The 25435-nt window shown below is 38.5% G+C and overlaps 1 protein-coding gene across 2 annotated transcripts; it reads left to right on the forward strand.

The window, feature by feature from the left end:
* The first annotated feature begins 1078 nt into the window (after positions 1 to 1078).
* rgs8 (regulator of G protein signaling 8) lies at positions 1079 to 23601 on the forward strand. 2 transcript variants are annotated; one of them, XM_017721109.2, is made up of 6 exons: positions 1079 to 1280; positions 15888 to 15963; positions 17192 to 17317; positions 17463 to 17524; positions 21545 to 21711; positions 21888 to 23601. In XM_017721109.2, the coding sequence occupies exons 3-6, from the start codon at positions 17217 to 17219 to the stop codon at positions 22080 to 22082; spliced, it is 525 nt and encodes a 174-aa protein (XP_017576598.1). In that variant the 5' UTR covers positions 1079 to 1280; positions 15888 to 15963; positions 17192 to 17216; the 3' UTR covers positions 22083 to 23601. The 2 variants fall into 2 exon arrangements, with proteins under 2 accessions (XP_017576598.1, XP_017576589.1); XM_017721100.2 differs by having other exon boundaries at positions 1081 to 1280; positions 17207 to 17317.
* The last annotated feature ends 1834 nt before the right edge of the window (positions 23602 to 25435 follow it).

The following is a 25435-nucleotide window of genomic DNA, read 5'->3' on the forward strand; positions in this document are numbered from 1 at the left end:
GTATGAGCTTATACACTATTCATGTGTGTAACTACACCACACAGTTCTCAGAACAAAATCTGCTTTACTGTGATGTGCAGAGAAGGGTGCATTCCCAAGCAGCCAGAGTGCCAGTCTTATCCTGAGAAGAGCTATCAAATGAGGCCAGCATGTTCTCACTCTACACTCAGACGCTCAGTCAAGTTGTGCCGCTAAGAGGAAAAAGAGAAGGTGCTGCATAGGGGAAAAAAAGCTTTGATGCCTCTGGTGCCTTAATACTGCCTCCACTCAGCACACCTCCTGCTAAGCAGAACTCAGATTTACCTTCCATCAGGAACCAGTAACAACACTGGTGACCAAAAAAAAAAAAAACAGAATAAACAAAACTATAAAACCTTGAACTACACTCTTAAAAATAAAGGTTCCTGAAGAGTCCTCGGCTTGGACCTACAGTGCCAGGTACAGGACCTTTATTTTATCGAATGGGATGACGTATTTTCAAATGGAATCAAACCCATAATGGAGAAGTCCTTGGGTTCTGTCTCTCTTCTTGACATTTTGCATGAATCGAGATTAGAATTCACTTGTCTAAAGGCCCTCATAGAAATGTTAAAATGGTTCCATACAGCTGACATTTTAGTTTTGATCTGAAACACAGTTGGAACATGTATGTGATAAGCAGGAGAGTGAAAGGAACAAACAAACCGTCTTTATAATCTCTTTATAATCTCAGTCTTTATAATTGGTCATTGGCGGTATCATTTAAGATATTATTATATAAGATAGTAATTTTTTTTTCCTGTCAAATTTCCTCGTCTATTAGTTGTTTTATTGAATTTGTCCAAAAACCTTCTATGGCCAAAATTTCAGTGCATCCCTAGTTCTACATCTTATTCACGAGCGTGATTGTTTAAAGAATCATGAACTGAAAGAAACTTCAGGGAACTCGTTTTTTTTCTGTGTCATTGCTTCAAGGAACCTAACAGTGTTTGAATAGTGTGCATGATGCAAAGCAACATGGCATTGCCATTTGAATTTCCGGAGACACTTGCGTGTTAGCAAAGCCTCTTGCTCTTCCACTCCTCTCATCTCTCTCTCCCTCCTCTCCCTGCTCCTCGCTCCCCCCATGCTTTCACACCGACGAACACGCTGCGTGCTAGTTGCTATATGTGGGCAACTGCAGATAGCACACTAGAGCAGAAGCAGTATCTCCATAGGCATAGAAACCTAGCAGGATAAAGGCAACTCCATCTGGATTCAGAGAGACACAACAAACCCTGCACAACAGCAACACGGCTAAGGTAAGTACTCCATATTCATAACCTGGACTAGTTACTGCAAGGAGGGGGGGTGGGGGTTGGGGGGGGGTCGCTGCTCTTCACTGGTTTTGCCATTCTCGGTTGTTTATCACGGCACACCATCTGCCTAGCTCTCATCTCAACCGATATCTGATGTGCCTGCTGTTGCTAAGATGGCAAAAGCATATTGAGAGAGAGAGAAAGATTATGTTATTTCCCAATGAGCTTATTAGGGCTTTAATAAATGGAACATGGCATTGCTTAATTAACTTGATTGAAATTAAAATAAGATGAGATTATGAGCAATGTTTACATGATAATACAATCGAGAAGTAAATGCAGGATGTATTTTGTAAATGTAAACGCACTGAAAACTTTTCACTTGCACTTGTTTTAGGGATCCAACATCAAATGCACATCTCAATGAATTGCTGAGAGGGCTTAGAGGAATAGTAAATGTCAGTAAGGGGAAGTGACAGGGATGAGTAGGGACTTTGATGCACCCACTCACGCTCCCCACAGCTTTTTTAAGCCTGGCAAGGGGGGGACTCTACTTTCTAGTACAAATATAATAACTGCCACTCCTTCATTTGGAGTAATTTTTGAAACCACTCACATTACATAATGAACATGGTGCAACAGGCCTTTTCTATTGAGAGCTGTTGTGACGTGCATATTCGGCATAATCTTTCCTGAATTGCATAAGGGTACACTGATTATCATAATGTGTTTGCTTATTGTGTGATTGTAAATGCTGATTACTGTAATGTATTTTCTTTGTGTGTTATCATATTTGTACATTGATTATAATAATGTATCGTCTTTGTGAGTGATCAAGTACATTCTATAGCATATATTCAATTTCAGGATTGAGAAAAATAGATAATATATCCATGCAATGAACCATCCTCTGTTTATATATTATAACTGACTGAATATTACAAATGCATAGCAGTATTTGATCTTGAAGAGTACAAGGGCAATTCACTGGGATGGATGATTCTGGGCCCTGGGCAACCACATACTGCAATACTGACTACAGCAACTGTGTCACGGCACTACCACAAATTCCCCTAAGCAAGGCCACAACAGTGCAACAATCTACTATCCTACAGTGCAGTAAGTAAGTAACAGGACAGCAACTTAATTTGTATTTTATCTCTGTGTTCCAGCACTTTGGATTTAAGACAATGGCTATGAGGTGTAAGTGCAGAATCTCATCTTTTACTCAAAGGTATTTACACTTGTAGGGGGTAAAAATATAGAAACAGAAGCCCTTTTTCACATGGTCACATTCAGTGAACCATAAATAATTAGATTTGCTGCTCAGTTGTTTTGTAGCCAGCTGTGTGTCATTACATCATTAGTTCATGCATAAGTGCGCTAACAAACAGACTAGAGATGATTCCAGATGTGGCATTTACATCTGAAGTCTCTTACTGCTGTCTCTCAAAATGAAGACCAAAATCAGTGTAAGTGGTAGCAAAACAAGTTTACATCATAGCATAAATCCAGATGAAGTTAAAACATTAGGTGTGCTGAAATGAAAGATCTGTTACTGTATTAAGAAGCAACAGCGTACTGATAATTAGCGTTTTCAAACTTTCAAACTCAGACAACAATGGTGGATTACCAAAGAATACTTTCCATTCTGAAAAACAAACACTATTCAGGATATCAGAGGGCAAGAAAGTGGCTGCATCCAAAACCACAAACAACCATCCTATACATACTACACTGTTGACTGCACTCCCACTGGTGGTGTATTATTTTGACATACTTTTTAGAAACGGCAGTATGCAGATTTGAAAGCAGCCTATGATATCAGAGCGTTTATCACAAGATGCAAACCACTGAAAGGGGAGTGTAGGGTAAGATGGCCCAGTGAGTAAGTTGACCCACCCCCTATATCTAGAAATCTGTACACATGTTTTGACACTTGACCGTATACTCAGAAAGCACCAACCATTTCTATTAGGCTGTGCTAGTGAAAAGCATACAGGGAAGTTTAAAGTATTTTTTTTATTTTATTAAAAAGAGTATATTTTTAGATAAGATGCAATCACTGTCACAAAATTTAAAATGGTATGTCTTAGTTGCTTGTAATTTGCCAATTTATAAAAACGCATTTTAACAAATGACTGTTGCTCTACTAGCAACATTTTTCTGCAAAACATGACACAAATGTTCTGGGATGAGTTTTATCATTGTAGATGATAAATAAACTATTGAAAAATCACATTTTTCTTTATAGTCAGGACAACGTAAAACAGGGCTCATCCAATAGTCCCAATAATCAAGTCGGTCTCCAGGCAAGATAAAAAGCCTTGCAGGCCCGACTATGGGACTATGTAACACCACTATCTGTATCTTTATCTGTTCAGGAAGTCAATAGGGTTGATACAAAATATAAGTGAAAGAATATTTTTCAGGAAATGCAATAAATCACAGCTTGAAGTTTTACATAAAACATTACATAAAAAATTGAGAAAAGCTATTCCTACAGACTGCCTTTTTTGTTGAGTTGATCAACCAAGAGGGCTTATTCATAGGTTCTGGTAAATCTTTGATTGTGATAGGTTGCCATGCATTTCATTTTAATGTTTAATAGCATATACCATGTATTACATGGTAAAACAAACTGACCTAATTAAAACTTACTAAGTAGAGACACAACAACAACAATTTCAAACTTTTCTGTTTAATCTAGAATGTTGTACTGCCATTAGATTAGTGCTTACACACTACTAGAATCTTACAGAGGGGCTAACAGAAATTAGCATCATTATAGATACAGGCTTTCCCTAATTTTTTGACTGAATATTGACATTAATTCCCCAAACTGAAAGCCTAGCTCTAATAGTCACAATTATGCTATATGGACAACCTTGCTGGATGATGACAGAAACATCTAACATCTAACTTCTACAAAAAAAATTATAATACAAACAAGCTTGAAAGCATGAAAACAAGCATCTCTGAATAAATGCACAGCACAGTACTTCACTTAACTAGATCAAGCTAGCTAAATGTTAATTCAGCAATGTTCATTTATTAGGTCAGACAAGAGTTAGGTAAATGAATTAAAGGATGTTGCTTAATCAATGTGATGCGTAACACACTGCTTTGCAGGACACAAACATTGTTCATTTCAGTTCAGGTCATGAAGTATGGAGTTACTTGAAAGGCTCCAAATAACAGTGATTTTCATAATCAATTAATTGGTTCATTGTGGCTTTGAAGAATTGTGAAAAGAAAAAAGTGCAGCCAAGAGTGGGTCAATTACTAAACATTTCACATCATATGCAATGCTTTCTTAAACAAATTCAAATTTAAAATGATTAAAATTAAAAATCTTTCAAGCATGACATCCTCTATATCATACTTTTATCAAGGCCAACAATACCACAAGATTTCTTCAATACTGCCCTTAAACACTCAATTTTACAGAGTGGCACAACTATCTAAGCGTTGGCCTCATCATCAGAAGATCGCAAGTTCGATCCCTGGTGATGCTACAGCCATCCATGGCCGGGAGTCCTAGAGAGCACAAGCAGCCTCGCTCTCTCTGGTTGGGTAGGATGCAGCAACCTCCTTCTTCCCCCCCATCACCCAATGTGAAGCTAGTCAGCGCAGGCGTCTGTTAGCTGACATAACAGAACTGGCGCTTGGCGCTTTCCTCCGAGCGCATTCAGCTGTGCAATGACATTGCGTGAGCGGCAGGTCGAAAACATGTGGAGGCACTTCACAGGTCTTGGAGAAGCCAGCATTAGCCTTCGCTTTACCAGCATTGATAGCATTCTGTGACTGGGGGAGGCCTAACTAGGAGTGGAATTGGAGACGACTAAATTGGGGGAAAAATTGGGGAAAAATTCACAAAAAAAATGGCATTACCAAGCACACAGAAGCAAGTCGTACAACCCCAATTCCAACGAAGTTGGGACGTTGTGTAAAACATAAATAAAAACAGAATACAATGATTTGCAAATCCTTTTCAACCTATACTCAATTGAATACACTACAAAACACAAGATATTTAATGTTCAAATGGATACATTTTATTGTTTTTTGCAAATATTCAGTCATTTTGGATTTGATGCCTGCAACACGTTCCAAAGAAGTTGGGACAGGGGCATGTTTACCACTGTGTTACACTAATTGTTGAAGCTTTGTAGGTGGAATTCTTTCCCATTCTTGCTTGATGCACAACTTCAGTTGTTCAACAGTCCGGGGTCTCCGTTGTCGTATTTTGCGCTTCATAATGTGCCACACATTTTCAATGGGAGACTGGTCTGGACTGCAGGCAGGCCAGTCTAGTACCCGCACTCTTTTACTACGACGCCACACTGTTGTAATACGTGCAGAATGTGGCTTGGCATTGTCTTACTGAAATAAGCAAGATGTCCCTGAAAAAGACGTTGCTTGGATGGCAGCACATGCTGCTCCAAAACCTGTATGTACCTTTCAGCATTAATGGGGCCTTCACAGATGTGCAAGTTACCCATGCCATGGGCACTAACACACCCCCACACCATCAGAGATGCTGGCGTTTGAACTTTGAGCTGATAACAATCCAGAACCAGTCCTTCTCCTCTTTGGCCCAAAGGACACGACGTCCATGATTTCCAAAAACTATTTGAAATGTGGACTCGTCAGACCGCAGGACACTTTTCCACTTTGCATCAGTCCATCTCAGATGAGCCCGGGCCCAGAGAAGTCGGTGGTGTTTCTGGGTGTTGAATTGAATGATGTCGGTTTTTAATGCAGTGTCGCCTGAGGGATCGAAGGTCACGGGCATTCAATGTTGGTTTTCTGCCAAAAGATTCTCTGAATCTTTTGATGATATTATGGACTGTAGGTGATGAAATCCCTAAATTCCTTCCAATTGCTCGTTGAGAAACGTTGTTCTTAAACTGTTGGACTATTTGCTCACACAGTTGTTCACAAAGTGGTGAACCTCGCCCCGTCCTTGCTCCCTTTATACACCATCATGACACTCACCTGTTTCCAATTAACCTGTTCACCTGTGGAATGTTCCAAACAGGTGTTTGTTGAGCATTCCTCAACTTTCCCAGTCTTTTGTTGCCCCTGTCCCAACTTCTTTGGAACATGTTGCAGGCATCAAATTCAAAATGAGTGAATATTTGCAAAAAACAATAAAGTTTATCCGTTTGAACATTAAATATCTTGTCTTTGTAGTGTATTCAATTGAATATAGGTTGAAAAGGATTTGCAAATCACTGTATTCTGTTTTTATTTATGTTTTACACAACATCCCAACTTCACTGGAATTGGGGTTGTACATGCAGGGCCATGAAGCATGTTCACTACTCATTAAAACAGTAACAAACGTGCATAATTTCAACGTTATCCATCTACATTAAAACAGAGATGGAACTTGAAGAGAATTTCACAAGTGCAGAATTTTTCCAGTAACTTAAAATGTTGTTTTTGTGCAAGTTGAAGGCCAAAATGCAGAGGAAAAAAAAGGCATGATTTCAAAATATATCCATACCTGTGAGGATAAGCAGGCGTGTGTGCATTTTCCACAAGAGTGACAAGTAAGTATAGGTTAGCCATGCAGTTTATACAAAAAATACAGTACATCCCTTCAGCCAACAGTTTTCCTTTTGCTAAACCATAACAGAGCCTGTTGAAAAGCAGACAGTGACCATTTTTTACTTGTGACAACAGCTGTACTGCAGTTTATTCACCACGCTGAGTGTTTGACATTTTCTCTTGTGTGTTTAGATCCTCATGCGGGACAGTCACGCCGTTGTTCTTTCTTACAGGAAATTTATTTAGTCGAGCATAACCCTGATGTGTAGTCTCCACCATCTGTGTTTTCCCTCTTTCAATCAAGTGAAATAAATCAGGAGCGCAAATGTCATCAGGTTTTTTATTATCAATAACGTCTATTAGGTGTTGTAGCCCTACTTGGGAAATCAAAGGAATTACACCAAATGCAATCAATCAAAACAATACATGCGTGATATCTGAAGTTTGCATCTTCAGTTTTGTACTGAAGTTATGAAGCTAATGTAGTAATTGACACATATTGGTCATTCAACTACATTTGGGCTAGTGGAAAACTGTGTACAATTTTTCAGTGGATTTGTTTCTTCAATAAAGCTATGTTTAGGTCTGGATAGCAGGAGAGAGGTCAGACTTTCTGAGAGAAGAACTGAAGAGATACACACGATCAAGCTCTGAGTTGCTTTTCTTAAAGAGTATTATTTCAGATTACATTGTCTAATTCAAGGAGGCACTATATTAAAAAGGAGCAACAATTCCAATACAAATCCCACAATATGGAGCTGAATACATTCAAATTAAAGCTGACATTGAGAGCCTCTGCACTTTAACCTCATAGTTACTTTTTTTTCTTCATTTCCAGCATGTTAGAGTACAGAGCCCATATAAATACAATTGTCCCACTGTCCAGTAACGTGCAGACTGCACTGTACTTCAACCACATGACTCTCTGCCTCTAGTAGTTTCTTAACACAACAGCTTTACAAAGAAAAGCACTTTCAGATGTGGCATGTGATATTCAGCAAGCCCAAAAATAAGCCCCAAAAAAAATCTCATCATGACGTAGACAAGGATGACTTCATGTTTCATAAAATTCTAAATATAGCACAACTGACCTCGGCCACAAAGTTTTGTTGAGCAAAATAAGATGTGAAGTGGCAACGGACATCATGTTTCATTGGTGAGCATCATGAAGAAAGGGCAGTGCCAAAAATAGAGAGAACAGCAACCTTAGGAGAGCCATGACCCAGGCCTGCCCCGCACCTGTCATGACAATGTGTGAAAAAGGTTGTGAATGTAGGCCCTGGCTCTGAGGCTTTCTGCACCTGGCTAATGGAAGGGCTGATGTGAGAGAACTCGCAGACCCAGTGGTGATGGCCTCTGTGCTCTGTACACACTCATGGCAAGTTGTATAAAGAGTCTGTGCACTATTTTGGCTGTTAACATTTCACAACCTAGCAATACACATGTCCTGTTAGCTGTATTCCAGTTAAGAGATTTTCTTGGGCTGGCCGACAGACATTGTGTGATAAACGTTTCCCAAAATTTCCATGTCCAAGGTCAGGGAAAACTAAAATATGAACCATATAAGCCACTGCTTATGAAAATATTAAACGATGAAAAGGTAAAGATGATTTGTCTAACTGGAAATGAAATGGAAAAGATAAATATCTGACTGAAAATCACTGAAATTACATCTAGAATTCAGCAAAACAAGCAAAACATATTGCAGAAGTGTTACTGAGTGTTTGGTCGAGCAGACTGTGGCAGATTCCTGACTTCACACTTCCTGTATGCCAGGTCATAATGAAGTCAGACAGGAAATTTGTCAACTGGACTAGCGCCATAGTGAACCAATCAGCAGCTAATAAGAGATGCTGTTGTGCACACCCACACCCACAGCCTTGAATACGATGTGTATCAATCATCACCTGACCACCAAAGCACGTGATTGTTATATCACATTTTTTGTATTTGCTCAGATAATTCTATCCACTTACAAAGCCGTGCATTTCATTATAGCTATATGAGTGGTCAAAACAAGCTTCATGAGAATGTATTATAACACATTATTTTCCTCAAGGGAATGCACACACACACACACACACACACACACACAGTTAACATTCTTTGTATTACATATTTGTTGTATTATTTAAAAAAAGAAACAAGATGTGAATGTGTTATCGCAAGTACTGTGCCATTGCTTAAAAAAGTCATTCTAGTAGTTTAAAGTAAAGCCACCAATGTTGTTTCTTAAATACCAACTATAATATTATCAATAATACTAGTTCTACTACTATGAATAATAACAATAATACAATAAAAATGATACCTTTAATTATATAGCACTTTTTAGTTTTTGCACTATTTTAGTTGCAAAAATCGGGCAGCACGGTGGCGAGGTGGGTAGCACCTCACCTCACAGTGAGGAGGGCCTGGGTTTGATTCCCTGGCCGGGTGTCCTCTTTGTGTCCTCTCTGTGTGGAGTTTGCATGTTCTCCCCGTGTCCACATGGGTTTCCTCCAGGTTCTCCGGTTTCCTCCCACAGTCCAAAGACATGCAGTCAGGCCAATTGGACATGCTAAATTGCCCCTAGGTGTGAGTGTGTATGTCTGTCTGTCTGTCTGCCCTGCGATTGACTAGTGACCTGTCTAGGGTGTATTCCAATGACCGCTGGGATAGGCTCTAGCAACCACACCCCCCCGAGGGAGAAGCGGCTTAGAAAATGAATGGATAGTTGCAAAATCTCAGTAACTTAGCGATGTGTTTTCTAATGCTTTACAAAGAAACCTAAGTAAACACTGGAAAACACTGGAAAGTGGCTTCTTTCAGGTTGCATGGTCAGCACTAGGGGTTGAATACAATATACAGTACTGTGCAAACGTTTTAGGCATCTAAGCAAATTTTTAAACACTTTACCTCAGCAGTGAGTTTATCACAATATACATTAGAATAAAGTCATATTCATAATTCAAATAAACATAAAAACAATAAAAAGTAACAAGAATTTCTTTGGCCCATATTTTTCCTTCACACCTTCACAGCCACCACAGAGACTAATATCAGTTACATCACGAGCACAATTTTATGAAGCACTGATTGGTCAAACCAGGAGCTGCTTTTTAACTACATTTAATACTACATATAATACCTCAAGGAGAGCTTTGAAAATGGTTAAACAAACACACTAACATCCATAAAATCACTATTTCTTATTAATATATACACTCACTGGCCACTTTATGAGGTACACCTTGCTATTAAAAGGTTGGACCCCTTTTACCTTCAGAACTGTCTTAATTCTTCGTGGCAGTCTTTCAACAAGGTGTTGGAAACGTTCCTCAGAGATTTTGGTTGGTTATTTGAGTTGCTGTTGCCTCTCTATCATCTTGAACCAGTCTGCCCATTCTCCTCTGACCTCTCACATCAACAAGGCATTTTCGTCCACGCAACTGCCGCTCACTGGATATTTCCTCTTTTTTGGACCATTCTCTGTAAACCCTGGAGATGGTTGTGCGTGAAAGTCCCAGCAGATCAGCAGTTTCTGAAACACTCAGACCAGCCCGCCTGGCACCAACAACCATGCCACGTTCAGAGTCACTTAAATCCCCTTTCTTCCCCATTCTGATGCTCGGTCTGCACTTCAGCAGGTTGTCTTGACCACCACTACATGCCTAAATGTATTGAGTTGCGGCCATGTGATTGGCTGATTAGCTATTTGTGTTAACAAGCAATTGAACATATATGTATAAATAGTCCCTGACATAAGTTCTGTCGCTTATCCATGTTGTGTGACTTTAAATTCATCCATTGGTTTTAGAAATGACTCATATGAAAGCTGAAACCCTCCCAAATGAGGTTTAATTTACGAAAATAAATTTGCTTCACTGCAGAAATATTGATAATTTAATGAACACAGAAAGGTCAGATTTTGGCAAGACAAACGTTTTGTCGCCTTGTCATATAATGCACCCAATCCTAGTTTACAGCCTCACCTGTGCTCACTAATTGATCGGTTAATTAGTGCGTGTGTATAAAAAGAACCCCAGCACTCCAGACCTTCACTGGAACTGCAACTTGACCTCTGACAACATGCCAAAAATCCACCCTGCGACCAAAGCCTTGATTATCAAGAGGCTGAAGACCAGATCCACTACAGAGGTGGCTGGCACCTTTAATGTGTCTCAGCATCAAGTACAAAGAATTAAAAAAAGATTTGAAGAGACTGGAGATGTTTTTGGCAAGCCCAGGTCCGGCAGACCCCGCAAGACAACTGCTCAGGAGGAACGTTTGTTGGTTAGAAAATCCAAAGCCAGCCCCTCTCAGCCTGGTCACCTCAAGTCCCTGTGTCAACTAGAACAGTTTGTAGGATTCTGTCTCGAAATGGCCTCCATGGTCGAATCAGTGCCCAGAAGCCAGCACTAAACAAAAGGCAATTAAAAAACCTTGTGGCATTTGCCAAGGCCCGCAGACTGCTAAACGGATGGACGCTGGAAAAGTGGCAGAAGGTGGATTTCTCAGATGAATCTTCAGTTGAATTACACCACAGCCATCGCAAATACTGCAGGACACCTACTGGAGCCCGTATGGATCCAGAATCACCCAGAAAACAGTTAAGTTTGGTGGTGGAAAGATCATGGTCTGGGGTTACATTGTATGGGGGTGTGCGAACCATTTGCAAGGTGGAAGGCAATATCAATAGCCTAAAATATCAAGAAGTATTAGCTACCTCTTACATTTCCAATCAGAAAAGGGGTCAAATTTTGCAGCAGGATGGTGCTCCATCTCATACATCCATCTCTACATCAAAGTTCCTCAAGGCAAAGAAGATCAAGGTGCTCCAGGACTGGCCAGCCCAGTCACCAGACATCAACATCATTGAGCATGTTTGGGGTAGGATGAAAGAGGAAGCTTGGAAGACAAAACCAAAGAATCTTGATGAACTCTGGGAGGCATGTAAGACTGCGTTCTTTGCTATTCCTGATGACTTCCATCAATAAATTGTATGAATCATTGTCGAACTGCATGGATGCAGTCCTTTTTATTAAATATGGCTCTAATAGCACCACAACTTCATTCACCAATGTTATGAAACATATTTTTATATTTGAAGTAATTTTTTATTTTTTTTTTTTCACATTTCTTTCTGTGGGCGACAAAACGTTTGTCTTGCCAAAATCGGACCTTTCTGTGTTCATTAAATGATCAATATTTCTGCAGTGAAGCAAATTTATTTTTGTAAATTAAACCTCATTAGGGAGGGTTTCAGCTTTTATAAGAGTAATTTCTAAAACCAATGGATGAATTTAAAGTCAGGTTATAAGCTTTTGTTTCCACAACATGGATAAGCGACAGAACTTCTGTCAGGGACTGTATATGCATACTACATAGTACATACTACACAAATAACTAGATTTTGAAAATGTGTCTTGGGTGCCTAAGACTTTCGCACAGTACTGTACATTAAATATTTAAATATTTGTGTGGTATTTCAGACTGATGTGTTTCAGAAGGGCTTTTTAACTGATGAAATATAGCTTCTAGTTTATCAGAAAAATCTATATAAGAACACTTTGGCATGGCTGGCCACAAAACAGTTGATTCATTGATTCATTACTAAGTTAATTTATTCACCAATTTGATATCAGTACAGACATTCCTTTCTACGTAAGTAGTAGGCAAAGTTTATGAACTGGCAAAACACTGCATCCAGTTCATATACGGGCTAGAATTAGCAGGTCAGAAGCTGGAAACAACGGCACCATGAAAAACAGAAGATTGGGCTTGAGGTTTCCCTCAGCAGAGCAAGCAGCTGAGAGCTCAAAAATAGCCAGAGTGAAGGAAGGAGATCAGATGGCATGACACATTAACAGTGGACAGAAGAGGCTCAGTAGGAAGCAATCACGCACAGGAACCCAGAGAGCCAGACTGCAATGGGTTCACATTGGCTGGGAGAATATGATGTCCTTCTTATGAGATGAGCCAGCTGTGAGGGGTACCCTTAAACTGGCATGCAGATCCACATGCATCATTTGTCACTGATTATGGCCCTCTTTAGGCAATCATCATAGTTTAGTCAGTGAACATAGTTAGCTCCAGACATTATACGGAAACAGCAAAGTCATTCCATGTCTTTTAATACTGTTTTTGCTCATGTGCTTTTGCTTTGAGCCATATTAGCAATGACAAACTGCTTCACTGAACCATATTAGCAATGACAAATTGAATCAGACTCAAGAATAGAAATAACAATACATAACAATGACTGATTCCTCAAGCTTATCAACAGGTTTTTACAGCAGACTACCACATATTACCCCATATATGAGACTGACCTGCTATGTCTCTGGAGAAAAGTATACAATACAGCTTGAGGTGCAGCCTGAAACCAAAGAGAGAAAAGCCTCAACATAAAATGGAAATCTAGGACAATCCACTGTCAATTTGCATGTTGCAAAACCAATGTCAATGTCCCCGGGCAGTAAAAGAACTGCAATGCGCAGTGCACACATTAAAGAGAGTTTTCAACTGTTTGCTTGCTGACAAGCAGGAAATCTCAGGAAAAGGGAGGAAGGAAAACATTAGTCAGATTTAAAATTTATAAGCCAACTCATGAGAATTTCATAAGGATGAAATACTCAGAGCACACTTTTTTAGTAGCCCCTCAAGGACTTATTTTTGCTGCATGGTTGAATAGTACATGCACTGGGTTCTCTCTGACTAGATAGATTTGTCAGTGGGGTTTATAAATAGCATGGCACGTGTCTGAACTGCAAAGGAATGATGCCCCAGCCTCAAATACTTGATTCACTCAGAAAAATGGCTTCGTCTGGAGATGACTGGGATTATTTCAAAGGATTACTTGAACTGCTCAATTAGAGGACATCTCACAATTTCAACACTTCTGTATCCATGTGGAATGGATCATTTCCTTTCGCAACAGCTGAATGTTAAAGTGAAGAGTGTCCTAAAAGTGAAGAGACTGCACTTAACATTGGAGCAGTTGATCATATATATAGTTAACATATTCAGGTTAAACTTACAAGTGCAGTTTACAAACAACTAAACCTGCATTAAAAAACATCTTTTATTTAGCTAGACGGGAGAGGAAGCCTACTCTATGGAAAGATTTGGTTAGCTTTAGTTTCCATACTGAATTGTGGTCACTTGGAATCATTTTTAATTTGAATAACGGACCAACAGAACTTACTTACTTTTGCTAAACAAGCACTGAGACCCAAACCATGTGCAAAGTGAAGGTGGCAGGTTTCATTTCACACTCAATTTTTAAATGCTTAACCTGTGAAACAGCCACACTCACAGTTAGCCATGTTTTTCTCTTGAACCTCCCTGGACTGAAGGAACATTTTTTGTCTTTTCCAGACTGAATGATGTTGAAATCCTCTGGCTGGTGTTTCTCCAAACATTTGATCTCTACATTTCTCTAAATTAATCTTAGATTTAACTCTTATTACATTTTCAACTTGACTCATTGTATTGCTTTGCCTTTATGAGTGGATACCACAATTGATGAGGAACAATGGCTAGCCCTTACCGTAAACAATGTTTACTAAATGTCTGGATGTATGTAAATGTATTATTTTTTTATTGGCTGCTATCAACATGGGACAATGTGATTGTGCCCTACAGCTGGTAATATATTATATATATATATATATATTTATATATATATATATATATATATATATATATATATATATATATATATACACACACACACACACACACACACACACAACTTAACCACTACTTACAAATTCAAACTGTGTCAAAAATAAAAGCAAAAAAGGGGTTATTGCTTGTTTGACTTCTATCTTATATGTAAATGTCATCTCATTAAACAACCACTTCACTTTTATCTATGCTAAACATATCACTGGATTTTACTTGTGCTAAAAATATAACTGGTCTTTAAGAGGTGCTCTTTGCTCAAGGATGAAATGTTGATGTTTACAGAAATTAGAGATGACTATTTTTGTAGGTCAGTTTAGCAAACATTAGAAAAAGTCATCAGTACACTTCTTGCAATACAAAAGCAATACCTTATATCTGCATTTTAGGTTATGATATGTACCTTATAGTTTATATCTCATGTTTGTTAATATTAGGGCTGTGCATTCCAACTAGTATATGGTTTTATATTAGAGTATTCTTAACAGTTAATGAACTGATATCCTGTTGACCACATATAAGGAAAAAACAACATAAAAAAAGACTTGAAATGTGTTTTAATATTTCAGAAATAGCCAAGGGAAGGATGCTGGCACAGAAGAACTAATAAGCTAACTGGTACAACACTGGATGTTGACATAGACTCATCTTCTACAAATGTTTTTGCTCTGTACTGGATGATGTTCCAATACACTAATTTGTCAGAGAAATATGGTCCTAACATCAGAACTAGTCCATTTATTAATAAAAGTGGCACTATCTCTGTCTTCTTAGTCACATCCTTATCGAAACATCCTTTACAATGCACCCCCATTAAGGCACTTGGGCACTGTAGTAGCAAAGTATAAAATAACACGTTTACTTGCCATTGCTAACAAAATCTTTAACAGTTATTTCAAAACACAAAATTGGCATTTCTCTGTATTTTTGGCCTGTATATTTTCTCTGTCTTTTTTGATGAAAAGCAACAAATACCCAAATAGTGATTACAGTACTGGAATACTGGCACTTTAAGCAATTAACAGAGTACTCAAGTACCATTACACGTAGTTACCATATGAGAACTATCTGTGCTGGGAAATGTTCCTCGGCTCGAGAACTGTATGGCTGATGTTTCGTACTAAATGTCCATAAATGTACGTGTGTGTGTGTGTGTGTGTGTGTGTGTGTGTGTGTGTGTGTGTGTGTGTGTGTGTGTGTGTGTGGTGGGGTTATAAGAGGGTGAACTTGCAAAAGCAAAACAAGGTGAGTGTGAAAATGACTAAGCTGTTGGACGTCAGGGGAGAAACTGGCATCTGGCGTGTCAGTAATTAAGAAACATAGGAACGGTGTGTTTACTAACAGCAATTATATATTGGTCAATCTCCGCTGTTTTCACAGGTAAAGCCGTTACAGCACAAAGAAAAAAAAACACGACCCGGACACAGTGGACACCGCATTAAAAGCAAAAACAAAGGTAGTAGGTAACCCTTTATCACACTGGAGTGTAAACAAAAGCTAGATTTGATACTTGATTATTAGATTTGAGCTGATACCATATGAGTGAATAAACCCTTATTTTTACAGTTCTTCAACATTCATGTTGTATAATCATACAAAGTGAACTAATGCTACTTCAAAATAAATGTTCAGGTCATTTTCACATAATAATGAAATTATTTGTTGCATTTAATTCCTGATCTGCTGAGATTTTTATCCAGTATGACATGGTGACTCTGTATATATTTCCTCTCAGCATCATCTCAGATTCTTCATTCTCTAAACGGGTGTTATTTAAGCATCGGTTACTGAAACTCAGCCTGCACTACAGTGGGTTGAACCTCTGGCCAGCTAATTACACTGGCGGGGTATAGCCCAAGCACATCAGAACAATTCTCTTTTTTAAATTTGTCACTTCAATATCACTCATTCAAACTCCCCTCTAAATGGGTGTTTTCAAGCACTGTTTAGCTGAAACTGAATGTGTACTGTGATGCAAGGTACCATACGCTTGCGTTAGCTTAGCGTAACAGGCTACAGCATTAAACAGAACATAAACGTTGAACCAAATCAGCAAACAGCTACGTCATCCCACCGAATGGTTCAGTGGCCCTGAGCACAGTTAGCTACCCATGCTGAAAAAACTGCACCGAGCCCGTTTTTTCCGTGTGGAAAAGTCACCGGAATGGTTACCCTCTGTGCTCTCAACCGTTCAGCCCTGCAGAGTGAAAAGGCCTTACTTTCACTCAGAAAATCAACAAAGTATGTGTATACACTTGGCTTCAGTCTACACACTTAAAACTTACAACAACATTGTTAGAGCCCATTATTACCAGTGCAACTCGATTTGCAATTTGACCAACTGCTCTCTACAATTTCAATACAAAAGCAGAGGGTAGACTGAGGAATGAGGGATTTCTCTGGTAAAAACATTCAAAGCAGACATGCTGATTGGTTTTGCCTTTTTGCTTATGAAATATACCTTCATTACCTACACCTGATATTAAAAATTGAAGTGGGCATTAGCAGAACATTATGTCTTATTACCAAGTCATCACCATGTGACCTTCATTGCTGTGAGGCATTTAACCTGTTGGCAAATGCACCAAAAAATAAATAATATGCTCTGATGATACACTCTTCAGTATATTATTTACTCTCTTAGTTCTTGTGCTGGTATCCTATTATGTGTCTTTATCTGATAGGTTTCATTTTTCTAGATCCAGAACCATGAAAACCAGACTTGGATGTCTGTCCAATAAATCTGACTCCTGCAGTGACTTCTCTGAATTTTTGCCTCCTGGGCCAGAGAGGTCCACAAGATACCTAAAGTAAGTACGGATAGGTAATGAATCGTGAAGTACATAATGAATCAAGTCTATTCTTCAGATGAAAACAGAAAAGGTGACTGCAATGACGAGGGAAATTAGCAGAACCGTACTCAAGATTTTTTTCTTTTTGTGATTTTTTTCCCAGGTTGTCCACAGATGAAGTAACTAAATGGGCAGATTCGTTTGATGCTCTTCTGTCACACAAGTGTAAGTTATGTTAATCATCTCTGAAAGCGTTGTGCCAATTTCTCATCAATCACACTAAACTAACAGCTCAACACTGTATATGAATACATTTATTTATTCATACTAGAATAAACAATTTAAACAGTTCATCACGATTATCATATTCTCCTGTGCAGTCAATCGCAATTAACTGCATTTGTCCTATTTGCTCAAATTTGACCCTAAAGTGAGATGTTTTTTACTTAAAAAGTAGTGCACTGAGTGGAAGCTGTAGGAATGGACAAATTTAGCTTAGCTATGTATTTATTTCAATAATTCAATAACAGTATTTTCATTTTGTGAATGCTGGGATCACGTGGGCTGAACAGGGAAAAAAAAACACATGAATGCAGGCTCAACGTGAAAATAGGGTAAATACAGTTTCTAAATTGTCATCATCGACACTGCAACAGTAACAGTGAATGCAAGTTCCAGCTCCTCCATGACTGTAGCCCTCATAACACTGTTCTATCCTATATTGAGGGAAACTGTAGTTTTCCACTTTGCTATCACTTTTGTTAGTTTACTGTTTGTTGATTTATTCATAGATCCCCTGCAAGCACTGTCCAGCATAGTCTGACCGATATTGCTGGCATCAGTGGGGTGTTGCACTTGGAAGTATAATAGAGTAGCTCGATATACCCCAGTGACAAATCTACAGAACTACAGTAGTTAGAAATGACTTTAGTTTTATCCATCGGTGGAACTTTAAAGCTGTGTTTGAACAAGACGGCTACGGTTGCAATGTCATAGCAACGTATAGCGCTTAATCAGCTGGGCTTCAGACTGAAACTATGCACAGTCTGAGAGATTCAACTAGAAAAGTGCATTAATGGGACTGAAAAAAATGTTGGTGTCCCCAATTTATTTACATTTCGGTCAGCACATGTAATGGTTCTGGACAATTCTTCAATTTCTAAAAGATCTTTCAGAGCGACAGAGATATTAGTCATTTCTCTATTTGGTTCTTTCCTGGGTTGTTTCACTTGTCTTATATAAGAAGTTCACTCTGTATACTGATGTAGAGGATTTTTCATTTCACACTGACTCATGGATTTGGTAGCAATCTTCACTGTTGAATTCACTGAAAATGACAGATTTAATTTGCTCAGTTTGTCTCCAGCATCAATTAGAACAGCAGGTCAGAGTCCTATTCCTCGTATTCACACCTCATTAACAGTGCAGAAAACCACAAATAGCCTCTTGCTGTGCAATTAAAAGGAAATCAAGATCACACTACAAGATGGCTTAGAATCTCTCATAGCCTGCATTAAGCATTGGTCAGTGGTGTTACAAGTGTGTAAATCCTTAGATTTAATAGTAATAGTAAGCCAAGAAACCCACACGTTGACAATTTCCATATACACTCATACACAATCGTTCGGGCGGTCCTGGTCAAATTGTTGATTTGACGTTGAAACGAAAATAAGAACATCCCTCTCCACAACATCCTCTACGGGAATTTTTATACCTTTTTAGTGCATAACTGATCTACTGAATTTAACACACTAGACTAACGAATGAAACATTGCTTATAAAATGTTTATATGTTTTATCTTAAATTCAGTGGAAAAAACAGTAATCTTGCACTAAAAATAAAGAAGTGTGTACAATCACTAAAATGACTAGCAAGTTGATGCAAATGTAATTAATTAAATATGAATCTATAGTTTGAACCAGACACCTTCTAACCTAAATATATAAAAATAAATGCATTAAAATGACTCATTGAGTTCAGTGCTCTTTGCAGGCAACTGGATTTCTTTCTTTAGGTAGGGGCAAAACCATGCTCAAACAGCAAAGGGCATTCTTCAAACTGCTGCCATTTAGTTGGAAGCACATAATTACCCGAAATGTATTTGCATTACCCTTCACTGAAACTAAGGGGCCAAGCCCAAACTCTGAAAAACAGAAAACAGCTTCAGACCATTATCTGTCCTGTATCAAAGTTTTCAACACCAAACAGTAGGTAGCATTTCAGTAGGTAGCGTTTCAGTAGGTAGCGTTTCAGTAGGTAGCGTTTCAGTAGGTAGCGTTCTCCTGGCAGCCGCCAAACCCAATTTAGCCCATCAGACAGCCAGCCTGTTAAGTGTGATTCATCACTCCAGAGAACATGTCCACTGCTCTAGAGTTAAGTGGCGGCGTTTTTTACACCACTCCAGCCAATGACTGACATTGTGCATAGCAATCTTAGGCTGCTCAGTCATGGAAACTCATTGCACAGTTCTTGTGCGTATATTTCTCCCAGAGGCAGTTTGGAACTCAGTAGTGAGTGATGCAGCGGAAGATGTTTACATGCTTCAGCACTCGGCAGCCCCACTCTGAATTCATGGTGTCTACTGCTTCATAGCTGAGCTGTTGCTGCTCCTAGACACTGCCATTTCACAATAATAGCACTTACAGTTGAACAGGACAGGCCTGTGGTAAAAGATGACAGTGCTATTTTTAAAGTTGCTGAGCTCTTTAGTATGACTCATTCTATTGCTAGTGGTGTCTATGGAGACTGCATGGCTATGTGCTTGATTTTATATCCTTGTTAGCAATGAGTGTGGCTAAAACTACTGAACTCAATAATTTGGAAGGGTATCTACATACTTTTGATCATATAGTGTATCTGTGAATAAACATTCCACAAGATTCTGCTTTGAATTTATATTACAAGAACATTCCATCATTTACGTTCGCACATTCTTAAAACAACATGTTAAAACTAACCTCACTGCCTGAAGGCAGTGATAGCCTTATCTCTATTTCCATGATTCAAGACAACATTACAGCCACTAAAAGAGCAATAATGTGTGAATTCTTATGTATACAAAAATCTGTTGCATAATAAATTGGCTGTGTTTCTACATACATATGGAGCAAACTGCTGAGATGTTCTTTGAGAAACATCCAATGCAAACTGCACATATGCGAAAAATCATGTTGTTTTTAATACACCCAACCAAATCTACAACGCCTGCATATCCTGCAGTGATTATTCCTATGCCTAACATTATTTTGAGTGCACTAAGGTCAAGCCTCAGTTTCCTTTATGCAGTATTTTTATTACTTTTGGTAATACAGACATTGGCAAAGAAGTCATTGATTTCATTTGTGTGAGGTCCTGCCTTCTGGGTCTATGCAGCTTTAACAGAGGCTACAGCAAACAGTACTATTTGTTCCTTTGGTAGCCAGGGGACACAATGCTGCTGTTCTCACCTCTTGATTGTCCTTTTATTGAATCTTCTGAACAGCACTATAATTACATTTACCAGCTCTGCCATTTGTATGAGGTTTAACGTATCTGGACTAACTGCTCCTTACAAACAAGCCTAAGAGCATAGGATGTATGCCTTTGTCCTGAAAGAAGACATGCAACATATAATATGCGTCCAGGAATATTACAGGGAAATGATTCATATTTTCTGAGAATAGTGTATTGAAAATATATGATTCTAATCTCACATTATTGTTCTGCCAGCTGGTACTATTATTACCAGGAAATACCAGACGGAACTGTTAAAATGATGCGAGTATTAGAATGTTTGAATGATTCACATCACATTTACGTAAGATCAGTGTTTGTTACACACATGCTGGGATCAACTTCCAAAAGAACAAAAAAAAATCTAGGGTTGATGAATGCTGGAGCAGCACTCCCCTAAATAATGGGAAATAATGAGCAATCCACATGCTGGGATGCTAAACAAACTAAACAAACAACCTCCTGCCTAAAGACGGATGAGGAGGAAATAACAAAACCCCAGAAAATCAAGTGGCAAAACATGCCCTCCTGACACCTTGTCACAGATGTCACATAGACAAATGTGAACAATAACAGTTGTGCCCTTGTGCGCATTTCCTGTAACCAAGATAGCTGGTCTTAATGCAAAAGTATAATCTTGCATGAATCTGATGGAGTTTTGAGGGGTCGTATGGACATTAATTGTTCAAGATCTCTAGATTAAATTCCCATGTCTTTATATTTCCTTAATAAAGTGCATATTTGTTTTGCAGATGGCCTGGCAGCATTCAGAGCGTTCCTTAAAACGGAGTTCAGTGATGAGAACATTGAGTTCTGGTTAGCTTGTGAGGACTATAAAAAGATTAAATCACCTGCAAAGCTGGTATCTAAAGCCAACAAGATCTACAAGGAATTTATTGACGTTCAAGCACCTAAAGAGGTATGCGGAGTCAACCTATCAAATGTTTCTCTCCTAATTTTGTAGCTTTGTTTAGGTTGCTATAATTTCTGTACTTGAAGATTTTAAATACCTCCTTAGACGACAGTCAACAGTTTATACAGTTTTTTTCACAGAAGTTAATTGGAACTGCACTTGTCTCTTTACCTTCCATAAAGGTTAATATAGATTTCCGGACAAGGGAAGAGACCAAACAGAAGCTTCTGGAGCCGACCTCCTCCAGTCTTAATGAGATCCAAACAAAGGTGTACAGTCTAATGGAGAAAGACTCCTACCCTCGGTTTCTGCGATCAAAAATCTATCAGGAGCTGCTGAGCAGAACACAGATGTACTGTCAGAGGAAATCTGTTTAAGGTTGAATCTCTCAGTTGTTTTGCTTGTGTGTAAATCCTATGGAGATATTAGATCAGACTTTTACTGGTATACATATCAAAATATTCCCTGGGTTTACTGGAAAAGTTATTGAATATGCATTGTAGAACTGAAGCTAGTTTGCACTTGTATAGAGTATAGCCTAACCCATCACTGTGCGCCTGCACGTGTGTTTAATCCGTACCTCTTCCCAGCAGTAACATCAAAGTACTTTGCAAAAATCAGGGACCACTTTCATTCATCTAATTTCCAGTCAAAATGGCCATTAAGTAGTTTATTTATTTATTTATTGTTCAGAAGATATTTCAGAGGAGATAAGCTGTAAGATATTGTATTTGCATAAGGAAAGTCAAAGGAAACGTTTTGGTTACTCCAAAAAGTATTCAAAGATATAGCCACATTTGGATTCCTAATAACCATACAAGACCAGCTAGACCATTAAAACTGACACCATCAGATAAACAGCACTTAAAGCTTTCACCTTAAAGAGAAAATTAAGTTCCACTTTCGCTTCAGATTTGAAGAAATCCACAGGTGTTTGTGTCTATACTTCCATTGTGAGAAAAAAAACTCAACACAGGTCTGAATGGATGTGTAGCTGACAACAAGCTGTTACTGAGGAAAGGAAGAAAATAAGAACCTGGGTCTTCTCCATACAATAGACTACTCACCCAAGAGCCCAGACCTTAACATCACTGAGATGTAAGCAGAAAATGCAACCAATTCCTAAGACTTAACTTTGGTGGTGTGGAAAACTTCAGTGCAGAGTTCTCTGAAAACTGACTGCAGGTCTTCCTAAAAGAGTGATAGCTGTAATGAAGGCAAACAGTCCACACAGTAAAAACTGAAGAAAAATTACTTTTTTTTTAATTAAATATGTTTTCTGCTCCGGACACTGAAAAGTGAATCATTTGTATGAAAAAGAAATTTTGACTGTAAATTAAATCAATGGTCTCTGACTTTTGCATAGTACTGTAGATGAATTTATCTTTATATAAAGGTGCATATAACCCTTTTTCACAATGACTGGTTGCCTAGGCCTGTGGTTCTCAATCCCAGTAATGTACCAACATTCACGACACAAGTTAATGTTATCCCTGCTCTAACACACCTGCTCATGAAGGGCCTGGAAATTGCCAGATGAGATGAGGTGCATTAGAGCAAGGACAACACAAAAATGCATAGTGAAGAAAGCAGGACTGCGATAGAGAACTACTGGCCTGTAGGCAAACATAACATATATTCACGTATGTACCCATGTGTACAGTGTGTGTCCAGGTCCCCACAAGTTTGTATTCTTCAGAATTTGTTGCGTTCAAGAAATCTATTTTGTGTGTTGTGTGTTGCATGTAACCATGGCCTGCTGACCTCAAGAACTGATTCAATTATTTTTTAATCCTTTGAAAGCTTGACTCAATCCTCCAAAATGTTCATTGTATCACTTTGTTAGTGTTTATATGTTGTAAAAAACTAAATCAAGTAAACTGTGTCCTGACTTGACTGGTGTCATTCTCTGAACTCATCTGACCGAGTGAATCTATGAAAAGCCTAAATATTCTCATAAAAAAAGACCTTTTTTATTTCACCTACTAATGTGAGCCATTCTAGACATCAGCAATGACCAAATGTGGGACAGACTGTCTTCTTTTCAACAGACACAGCATGTGAGCATATGTAGGTCAGCTAACAGTGAACAGAACAGTTTTATCACAGTCAACCTACAAACAATTCATTCTAGTATCAACTGCTATTTTAAACAATCTTGTTGCTGTTCTTGTGGCTAATAATATTAAATAACATATCTAAACTGGTTGTAGCAGGAAAAACCTGCTGTGCTGAAGCATTAGTTGTTAAGATGAATGCACCATTTTTGTCATACTTGTGTCTAACACTTAGCATTTATCTTAAAAATAAAAGTTCTTAAATTCACTAAAATTTACATTAGAGTGTTTACACTGATTTTTACAGGGTACATTCTACAATGTAGTCATTTTGTTATGGCCACAATCCTGTTTTAAAATCCAGGTTTCGAAATAGCCGCCTGCAGCCCGTCAGACAAATATTATGCATTAAAGGATTAAGCTGATGCAAAGCCCAGCCACACAGACTGATCACAAAGGTTAAGCACGTCTGATAGGAAACCTTCAAACCTTTGTTGTGGCTGGTGGCTATTAAAACCGGTGGACACTGCAGTAGCAAATTATTATTATTATTATTGTTGTTCTTAATAATAATAATAAATAACTGTTAAATATCTATGTAATTAGACTTGTAATAAATGAAAACTACAAGAGTTTTGTAAGCTGTGTTAAATTGCAGTCGCCAAAGTGGCCGGTGTGCACAGCTGGCAATTGGTATTTGGCAAAGCACTTGCTTTGGCACAGGAATGCGTGGCTTCATAAAAGTTATAAACAAGGTTATTCAAATGACTTTTTCAAATTTTTATATTTTCAAATATTTTAATTATCAAATTTAGTACATATCAACTATCTATTGCAGCTCTAGTATTTCTAAAATATTTACTATTGAAGATAAAATGGTTTCCCATAATTTTGAAAGCGATAACACTTTCTGAGAAACCATGCAAAAGAAAAGGTATCTTACTTTATTCTCTAGCATTAAAAATCACAAGACTCTCTGGTCCATACTTACATATCTCTGAGATATGTATCTCTGAGTGCAACGTCATTGGACAGTCGAACGAGCTCGGAGAAAAGCACCAACCGACAGATCTGTTACGCTAGCTAACAGACCCCTGCACTGACTAGGGTTGCCTGCCCACCCAGAGAGATAGAGGCCAATTGTGTTCTCTAGGACTTCCAGCCATGGATGGCTGTAGCATCTCCAGGGTTCGAACTTGCGATCTCCTGAAGATAGGGCCACCGCTTAGGTGGTTGCGCCTCTTGGGAGCCCCCTTCTTCCTAGGTTTGAGAGTGTTTTTCTTTGGATTATGATTAAGCCTGACTTATATAGTAAATAAGCCTGACAGATATAGTAAATAAATGTGTTTTATAGAGTGTCTATCGATGCATTGACCTTAAGAATAAATTAAATAATGCTGATGATCTGCTGGAAAGTTTAATAAACTGTATTTAAAATACTTCCTGTTCTATATTGGATCTATATTTCTCTTCCAGCCAGCCTCAGATTTGCAGCACGATGCCCCACTTTTCTTGTTAATTATGAATGATCTGAGTTAACAATTATCACAGATCATGGATCTTTGTGGAGTTCCTGGCTTTGTATCTGGGCAGCTCTCTCACTTGGTTGCTAAGCTAGATTGTCGACACTGAGTGCTTTCAGTGCTTTGGACCTTACTGTGATGTGAACTGTT

This window comes from Pygocentrus nattereri, chromosome 26, assembly GCF_015220715.1.
Source record: "Pygocentrus nattereri isolate fPygNat1 chromosome 26, fPygNat1.pri, whole genome shotgun sequence".
NCBI lineage: Eukaryota > Metazoa > Chordata > Actinopteri > Characiformes > Serrasalmidae > Pygocentrus > Pygocentrus nattereri.

Bases quoted from the DNA above. Each gene is read 5' to 3' on its own strand.
- rgs8 (XM_017721109.2), top strand. From the start codon at position 17,217: ATGAAAACCAGACTTGGATGTCTGTCCAATAAATCTGACTCCTGCAGT. The intron at 17,318-17,462 runs GTAAGTACGGAT...TTTTTTTCCCAG, and splicing joins AGGTCCACAAGATACCTAAA to GTTGTCCACAGATGAAGTAA. The intron at 21,712-21,887 runs GTATGCGGAGTC...CCTTCCATAAAG, and splicing joins ACGTTCAAGCACCTAAAGAG to GTTAATATAGATTTCCGGAC.